Source organism: Spinacia oleracea, chromosome 4, assembly GCF_020520425.1.
Source record: "Spinacia oleracea cultivar Varoflay chromosome 4, BTI_SOV_V1, whole genome shotgun sequence".
In the NCBI taxonomy this organism is placed as follows: Eukaryota; Viridiplantae; Streptophyta; class Magnoliopsida; order Caryophyllales; family Amaranthaceae; genus Spinacia; species Spinacia oleracea.
Window position 1 is genome coordinate 129,751,334 of NC_079490.1, and position 9,728 is coordinate 129,761,061.

Here is a 9,728-nt window from a genome sequence, read left to right on the forward strand (position 1 = left end):
AGATTATTCATGTCAAACTTTCCAATTTTTTTAACTTCTTACTTCGGGTTTTATGTTTTGCTTAAGACACATACAATATTTAGATATGTTTTGGCCTATTGCCCACGTTAAACATTGTAGGCAACATCGTCATTTAAGAGTTTTGTTATCCTTTTTATAGGTAGCACCGTAGCACGGTCACAGAGCCACATACTAGTAAATGCATTAATCAACGAGAAGAATAATTTAAGTATATTCCGTGTTAAGACGCCTCTTGTATTTTTTACGGAGTATTTTTTTCAGAATGCTTCAAAATTAGAAAACAAGGAAGCCCATTGTATATTTGCTACGCAATTTTGCATAGAACCGACTTCAGCCAGCTGTATGTTTCAAAACGCCCTGCCTCTCCCGTAGTGCAAGGACACAAATTTCTTCCAAAACGTAGCAACGTTAAGAAAAATGAAAGCAAAATTGAGGCTGAATTCTACACATGATGTTGAAAATGCTTACAATCAGCTCATCTGCAGGTTTACAAACGATGGACAGTCGTAATACTTGCGTTGCCAATGCCTTGACTCTCTGAGCCAAAGGAGTAACACAGTCAAGAGACAGTTGATGGTGTAACACCAAAATATTTACATCCTACTAGAGTTAGAGAATAAGTTGACAGGTTTAGTTTAAAGATGCAACAAGTTTTAAGATCAGACAGGTCCAAGATAGTCTCCCTCCAAACCAACCACGGCCTGAAATTCCCTTTCAGTCTCCACCCACTTAGTCCCAATGACACAAAAGCGCACAACAACATCTTTCTCAATCTTTGACTGCTTCTCACTAATGAACATAGGACTTTCACCAGGGACATGCTGATAGCCAGGCATCTTCTGAGCGGAAAGAAATATGGTCTCGATGGGTCCACATCTCAAGAACACACCATGCCTCAACACTTTGTGTACAGTTCCTTCCAAAACCTCTCCACGGAAAATCTTGAAGGTGAGGCAACTGAAGGTAACAGGAAACAGAACATCTCCAGTCTGCTGCCTGACTCTCCCCTCTCCTATGTTGTCCAGGGTTGTCACTGCAAGCAGATAACCAAGCTCTTTGGTTGCCTTCTTGGATGTAAAATCTTCCATCAGTCGTAGTATGATTGACTTCTGCAGCATCAAACCTTTCACATCCATATGTTCACAAGGGATTATCACATTCCAAGGCAGTTGTACTTTGATAAACATTGTTTCCCCTACAAAGAGATTAACACACACAATTATACTTCCAATAAGCTGCAATTTATATGTGTACAAAAAACTGTAATATGCACTAAATTACTACCCTGCTAGAATACCAATCAACATTATTTTTCAATAAATAACAACAATTCATCCAATGTGCCTAACCTCAACAGACACCCAATAAGAAAGTAGGGAATAGCACTTTCTATATCAAACTCGTTCAATTTCCAATTAAAAATGAGGAAATAAAAGTGCACACTACATATATCTTCTTCTTTTTTTATATAAGTAAAAGATTATATTATATTAACAGTAGGAATAAAGGAGAGCAAAACAATGAGAACAAGAAGTCCTCTGTTTTAGAAAGCAAAATTACAGATTGCCCCAATTTCTTTGTATCCCCCCCACCAAGTAACTATTGAAAGCCCCACTGCCCTTGGCCCATAAAGATGCTAAACATTTGATTTTGTTCCACAATAACTCACAGGGCAACGGAACTTGTGAAAACACCCTCGAGTTTCTCTCCAACCACACACACCACATAATTGCCATGAAAGCATTGCGCCATAGCAATCTCTTCTCCTTTTCCTTTTCCTTACCCTGACCAAACCCTCCAAATCAATCTAATATCTCTGAAGCGCAAACCCAACTCTCATCATGGAGCGCAAACAATCTCCTCCAAAAGTAACTTGCCATTTCACAATGTAAGAAAACATGTGAACATGACTCGCTATTAGCACCGCAAAGCAAGCAAATATTTGGGGAAATAACCAAACTTGGCCTACGCTTTTGGAGCATATCATTAGTGTTGATCCTTCCTAATGCCAATGTCCACACAAACGGCCTCACCTTCAAAGGTACTTTCGCCTTCCAAATGAAACTTGCTACCGGGGAAGCTGGAAATTTAGAGGGTCAATTCAAGTAAACCAGAAAAGACCTTCAACAAAAAGACCCTGATGAATCCCCAGTCCACACTCTAGCATCCTCCCGTGTAGCTAATTGAAGATCAAGAACCTCTATTAGAGAAGGAAACTCCTCTAGTTCCCTATCTCGTGGAGACCATCGAAAATGTAAATTCCATATGCTATCACCATAGGAACTAGACACCTTGGCATTGTGTAGCGAGGACAATTGAAATAAAAGAGGGTACTGAACACATAATGATTGTTCTCCCCTCCAAACATCTTCCCAAAAACGTAAACGACCACCATTCCCTACCTTGAACTTCACTAAAGGAAAGGAAAGATGGAAAACCTAAGAGATGAACTTCCATGGACAACCATGTGTTACTGAAAGAGCACTTTGGGCATCTCTATTCCCACCCATTTGATTGCAATCCATATTTTCTCTTTATGCCTCGATGCCATAAAGACTCGGGATCAGGAAGAAAATGCCACAACCACTTTCCGACCAAAGCAATATTTTTTTACACCACTTTCCCAAAGCCTAGACCCCCTTCGTCCTTTGGCCGATATACCATTTCCCAGCTCACAAGGTCATCTTTCCTCATATTGATGGACCCTGATCGCAAAAAGTTCCTCATCATTCTCTCAAACTTACTTGCAATAGCCAGTGGGGTCTTAAAAAAGGGAGAGATAATAGAGAGGGATACTAGACAAGCATGACTTGATCAAAGTAATCCTCCCACGAAGAGAAAAGTAGACCTTCTTCCACCCATCAAGTCTTTGAAATCCTTGAAACAACTGGCTCCGAGAATGATTTTGCACGCGGATTACCTCCTAGAGGCAAACCCAGGTAGCTAAGAGGCCAACTCTCAACTTGACACCCAACCATAGCTGCATACTGACTAAGAACAGAAGAATCAAGATTAATTCCTGCAAAACTACACTTAGAGAGGTTGATTTTCAAGTTCGGCTAATGGATAGTAAGTAATACCAAATACTCAAGCTGCCACTCTAGAACCAAAACTGGAGGGAAGTTGAGGGTATTTTAGTGCAGGTTCTTAGAGGAAAATGAAAATTGAATATAAAGGGCAACCTACTCATTCAAACTTGACTTTGAATTAAAAAAGACCACATAAAAGGTGTCCAATGAAACTGTACATTGTTTTTAATAAAGGTGAAGTAGCAAGTTGTGTTCCAAATCAAGCGTATAATATTGTTGCTACTGTACAAGGGTGTACAACTCATCCCGTAAAAAATAGTGTATACAAGTCACCCCATCGAATAACAAAAGTGTGAACACACCCCCTTACCCCCCCCCCCCCCCCCCCCCCCCTTCCCCACCTTGGATACACTATAGCAGTCTCTTCAGAGGCATTGGGTAATGCCGACATTGATACTAATCTTTTCAGATAAAATCCAATTATTCAACCAAAAAAAAATTTGAAATTGGGTTGATACTTCATATATGATAAGATCCTCGAAGAACATTTATGAACACCCGAAGTCTAACATGGTAAAACTCATTTCTGCTTCGCAAACAGAACTTTAAAACTGAGGTCAACAAGCTAAACACCAGGCAACTAACCCTTTCAAAGGAAAACTCCATTAAATTTTATGTTCAAATTTCTCCAGAAAGTGTTCAACCGTTCAACAAACAAAGTCAAATCACAATTCTTCACATAAAACATTGCTCGAAGCCTCAAACAATGACAATACACTGAGCTCAAATAGCAGGATCAACGATAACAATCTCACTACAAAAGCTAAAAAACATCACAGGAAGAAGAATACCGTGCCAAAAGGTCAAAGCTACAATATATTTCAAAAACATGCAAACACATGTGACGTATTTGATCATAATAATCAATAAGTCTCCCCAACTATTGCTTAAATAGTTCAGCAACACCATCTCAATTAAGCTTAAGGAGCTACATCTATACCATCGACCCATAGCCTATCAACTATCGAGCAACAACGATCAACATAGGTCTTCAAGAAACTACCATCCACTAGGTCTTCTTCCTCTAGATTCGAGCTCATATCAGTCAACTAAAACGAATTAAAACCATAATGGAACATCAACCACATAATGGCAGTCAAAACAACACACCAATACTCTAAACCTATCAGCGCTGCGGAAATAGACAGTTATTAAAACCATAATAATGGAACATCAACCACATAGTGACCGTTAAAGCACACCAAGACCCTAAACCCGCTTGCATTACGCAGAAACAGACAATTGAGCAGAATTGAAACCCTAATCACGGAACATACAAGTATTTTCCCTCATAAAGTTAAAACACCGCACACTGAACCTAAATCCGCCAGCATTGCGCGGAAAAACCACATGTCAAAGGGTTTAAGGTCAGGGTTAGGTTCCACATCTCAAATGCAGTTCTCATAACATGTTAAAATTCGAGCATAAAAATTAAGGGTTAGGGTTTCAAATGGTTTAAAACTTCACATTTTAAGCATTTTAAAGTACCGACTTATCTTTCTTTACAGAATCTACGATGAGAATGATATCAAAAGAGAATAAAAAATCACAACTTTTACATAAAATAAAATTGGGAGAGATGGAAGACCGGATCAAGTTTTCGCAATTTCCAGCACTCACAGGATAGTCTTCAATCCCTGAAATTGTTAAGAAGAAAATAGAAAATTTGTTAAGAGGAAATTTTGGAATTAACAAAATAATTAGGAGGAGAGAGAAAGAGGGGAAATCTTGGAATCATCAGAGAGAGAGAGAGAGCTCAACCTGAACTCTGGAGGAGGAGAAATGCAGAAATGGTGCCCCAACACCACTATTCGACTACTCACAGAGTCACAGCTGGTTTTGAGGCTTCAGTAGAGTTATTCAAGAGGGGAAATTGAAAAACGATATGAAAGGTCTTGCGCGCACAAGGTGTACAATAAATTTATTGTACACCAACATAACTTAACCCTTTTTTTTTAACTTTAATCTAATTTTGATTAACTTTTATATTAGTAAAAAAATTAATAGATAAATTTTTTAAAGGGTTAAATGATTAATTTTATACATTATTAGTTATTTTGAAGAAATAAGTTTTACTAAAATGAAAAAAATTATCACTGGAAAATAGATAACTTTTTCATATATATGCATAACTTTTAAGCATTTAATGTTAACTTTTACTCCGGTGTACAATATTTATTGTACACCCATTGTAAATAAGAAATTATGAAAACGATAAGGGGCCGTTTGGTTGGAGAAGGGGAAATGGAAAGGAAAAGGGAAAGGGAAGGGGAAGGAAAGAAAATGAGATTTAAGGGGGCGTTTGGTTCAAACAGGGTAAAGGAAATGGAATCAACAAAGGGATTGCGATGAGATGGAATGGAAAGGAAAACCCTTTGATATGTAGAGTTGTTTGGTGACATTTTATTTTCACCTCTTTTCCTGGGCTATTTCTACAGTATTGCATTTCTAAAAAATTCTCCACCATGAACATCACTATATTGCCACCAATCTTTCCCCGTCGCCGCCCCTCTCCTCCACAGACCCTTACTTCCGTCGCCCCTCCCCTACTGCCGCCGACCCTCCCCTACTTTCGCCGCCCCTCCCGTACTGCCGCCTCCCCTATCCGTTCACTCTCACGCCCCTTCGTCTACTGCCGCCGCCCCTCCCCAAATGTCGTTGCCCCTCCCCTACTGTCGCCACATCCCCTATCCGTTCACTCTCACGCCCCTTCGCCTACTGCCGCCGCCCTCCCCTAATACCATCGCCCCTCCCCTACTATCGTCGCCCCTCCCCTACTGTCGTCGCCCCTTCCCTACTGTCGTCGCCTCCCCTATCCGTTTCACTCTCACGACTAGAATTTTCGGCGACGATTAGGGTTTTAGGTGGCGGCTAGGGTTTTAGTCGGCGGTTAGGATGGATCTCCCGGCGACGGCTAGGGTTTCGCGGTGGTGTTTGAGGAAGATGGTGGTGGAGTCGGGTCGTGCCGGTGAAGGTTCCGACGGTGGAGTCTTAATGGTAAGGGTGACAATAATATATGTGTTGGGTTGGCAGTGATGGATGGGTGGTGTGGTAGCTCAAGGAAAGGGAATGTCAATACCTTGGGGAGGGAATCAATATAGAGGGAATGTCAATACCTCGTCGCCATCGCTGCTGGGCACAACGCGGGTTGGTAGACGTGCACGACTCGGAAGCCATGGCACGCTGCCTCGACGCCAACAATGTTGGGCGTGTGAAGTGTTGCCCCTTCGCCTTGCTCGATCACTCCGCACAGCACACACTGCACAGGGGCTGTCCCCACGCACGTGGCTCGTGCATTGCTCGCTGCTTTGTACCGCATGGGTGACGAGCTCCCTTGCCCGTCGTCGCATGCCCGCACAATGCAACACCCCTTAAGGGTAACACTTAGCTTCCATTGCTTCGTGTGTGCATGTTTGTGAACGATTTATAAAAAATAAAAACTTTTATATTTAAATTTAAGGAAAATTTGTAATTATTAATCCAACCTTTGCCCGATTTTCTTTAATTAAGCCTACCTATGCGATATTTCTAAATAATCCAACCTTTATGACCCAAGTACTATTATTAAGCCTGGATGATCGGTTACCTGCTACAAAGTCAAGGAAAATTTGTAATTATTAATCCAACCTTTGCCCGATTTTCTTTAATTAAGCCTACCTATGCGATATTTCTAAATATTCCAACCTTTATGACCCAACTACTATTATTAAGCCTGGATGACCGGTTACCTGCTACAAAGTCAACGTTAAAAAGGTTGACAACCTAAAGTTGGTTTCTCTCCTAAAATATTGGACACATCATCATCACTTGCCACCTAAACAAGGATTTCATTTTTTTTTTCAAAAAACCCTTAACCCTTCTCTTCTCTGTACCGTGTTTCAATTCCTCTCTCCTCCATTACTGCTGCTTCAACCACAATTGTACTGGTTCATGACATCATCAGCGATTTTCTTGTGGAAATAGGTGACTTCATCCACGCGCATTCAAATTTCGTCTCCAAAATCGTACAATTGAAGGTGAACTTACGAACCTTAGCGTTTTTGTTCCTTTTTTGGTGAATTTTGAATTTTGGGCTTCCTTGATGGTCAGTTCGTAAAAACCCGAGCTGTTGCAATAATATAGTTTTTTTTTTTTATGTTGTGGGATGTTGGTTATTGTGGTCTTGTTGAAAATTTAGAAAGAAAAAAAAATCTTGAATTTGAAGAAGATCCAGATCCAACAGGCAATTGCTTTACCCCAGCCATAGCAATTGCTGATTATTTTTGATGAACTTCGAATGGAGAAGTATGAGGGATCGACAATGGTGGAGAAGAGGTAGAAGAGAAATAATGGATATGAGTGCAAAGATGAAGCAGAAAATCGTAGAGGAGAGAGGAACGAAAATTAAAATAGCAATTAAAGAAAATAAGGGGGAAAAAAAATAAAAAAAAATTATAATTGTTATATGCCACGTAAGGGTGAATACCGCCTATAGCAAGTTAGTAACTTGTTAGGCTTAATAATAGTAGTTGGGTCATAAAGGTTGGATTATTTAGAAATCGCATAGGTAGGTGTAGACACCTAATTTGTGTCTCCCCTTTGGGATGATGACGATACCATTATCCTTGTTAGGCGATTGGAGTAACTCCAGGCGGAAATCCCAATTGCTAAGAATACCTCCGAAATCCAAGGTCCGAAATCCAATCCCCGAGACCGTTCCCCTCCCGAAACTCGGTACAAAATACTACTTCCAAAATCCAATTTCAAAATCCAAGTTCAATCTGAACTAGTAGACCATCCCATTGGTCTTACTAGGCCTTTTGCACTCAAAATCATATAAGGCAAGTCAAATTCGGGCGCCGACCCACAAAACCGAGCATGCCGGGCCCCGCCCCGTAAAACCGGAATTCAAAAACCCGAGAAAGGCTTGTTTTTAGACGCAAATTCAAGTCTTAACCTCCAAGAAAACACTACACGCCAAGCATCGTACTATTCGTACGAAGGTACACCCATACAAGACAAATCAAGGACGACATCTTTCCATCCTTTTTGGCGGCATTCAGGCCACGCCAGCAGCGCCCAGCGCTGGCCTGGCGCCAGGCGCTGGCGTGTGCTGGCGTTTTGCACCATTCCCCTCCTATAAATACCCCTCATTTCCATCGAAAAAAGGGGAGCACAACACATAGAACGTCGTAATTTCGACATTACTCCTCATAATACAAACTTCAAAACTCTTCAAAAACACATACAAAAATTCCAAAATTCAAGAGCAATTGGGAGCTCGTGCCTAAGCCTAACTAGGTAAATCCGAATCCAATTCAATCAATCATGCTATTTTGATTTCAAATGATTAGCAAGTTGGTGTTTTTTGCCATAAAAAACACCACTTGCAACAATCATACATGCATTTTAAAAAATACAAACTTTTTCAAAATACAAAATACAAATTTTCAAGATTCAAGGATGTTCAAAGTTGTTTGCATTCATCTCTTTGGACTAGAATCACCTTCAAGTGTGGAGTAATCAAAGATGACACCTTTTAGCATTTAAAGGTTTAGTCTTTTGAGATTCAAGACTCCACTTTTCAATATACAAGTTTAAGTTTTCAAATTTCAAAGATCCCACCATGTTTAGGGTTGTTCATAGCTGCCCGTAGACACCTACTTTTGTCCCCATTCCCGAAAGGGAAGGTTCGAAGATGAGAACATAAATCTCCACTTGGCAACGCATCTCCTATAAAATAACGAATCTCGATCACCCTTTTCATTTCAGCCAAACCTGCTATTTATAGAAACCTGCTAAAAATAGTAACTGCCATTACGGGTAGTTGTTAAAAGTGGCAAAACATAAAAGATAGAAATCTGTCGGAATTAGGTGTTGCACTCCAACATAAATCCTAAAAGAGATAGAATTTACAAAAGGAACTCTGTTCCTGGTATAATTCGAAAATAAGAGTTACGTATTAATTAAAATCCTAACGAACCTAGAGTTCGTAACGGGCCCAGACGCATTCCGTCATAAAGTTGATACGCACTAAGAAACTCGGATAAGTCTCAAAAGCTCCGTGATTAAGAGTCCAAATCTGACAAAAGGCTCGGCTCAGACCCTATTTTCAACGCCTGGGTCTGGGCGCCGAAATCTTTGGCGCCCAGCCCTGGGCGCTGAAAATACCTGGGGCTGTGTCGTCTCCGAATTCTCTTTGGGTTCGGATTCTAAAGATCTATCTTTCCACAAACTCTTTCCCTATAAATACAGCTTCAAAACCGACGTGAACGGAACACACGATTCATAATCTGAGTATTGACTCCAACCCTAAGCCTAAGCCTCACGCTGCAAAATTGATCCCGCGTTCTGTCGCAATCGACCCAAAAGTCGAACAGAACGTATCCTGTCCCCTGTAACTGATGAATTAAGCCTAAATACTGGAACACTGCTCAGAAACCCGAGATTCGTTAAATAAAAGGAGAAATAGCAAAGCCAAGTGGTTAGTTTTCTGAGAACCGTGACGCACCTCTCAAGGGTGCGTTGTAATGTGTCCCTTCGCATGATTTAATCGCTTTCATCACCCTTTTATAAAATTGTTAAACTATTAATTTGATTGATCTACACGCCTAATAAAGATAATACCTTGGACAATTG

At 40.5% G+C, this 9,728-nt stretch overlaps 1 protein-coding gene across 3 annotated transcripts; it reads right to left on the reverse strand.

Moving 5' to 3' along the window:
* Window positions 1-439: 439 nt before the first annotated feature.
* Window positions 440-4,991, reverse strand: LOC110785157 (DNA-directed RNA polymerase V subunit 7). Of its 3 annotated transcripts, none has more exons than XM_056843610.1 (3): window positions 4,872-4,991; window positions 4,670-4,747; window positions 440-1,216 (listed from the first exon to the last, which is right to left on the reverse strand). In XM_056843610.1, the coding sequence occupies exon 3, from the start codon at window positions 1,206-1,208 to the stop codon at window positions 681-683; it is 528 nt and encodes a 175-aa protein (XP_056699588.1). In that variant the 5' UTR covers window positions 1,209-1,216; window positions 4,670-4,747; window positions 4,872-4,991; the 3' UTR covers window positions 440-680. The 3 variants fall into 3 exon arrangements, with proteins under 3 accessions (XP_056699588.1, XP_021845291.2, XP_021845292.2); XM_021989599.2 differs by having other exon boundaries at window positions 4,699-4,747; window positions 4,872-4,990; XM_021989600.2 differs by having other exon boundaries at window positions 4,731-4,747; window positions 4,872-4,963.
* Window positions 4,992-9,728: the final 4,737 nt, after the last annotated feature.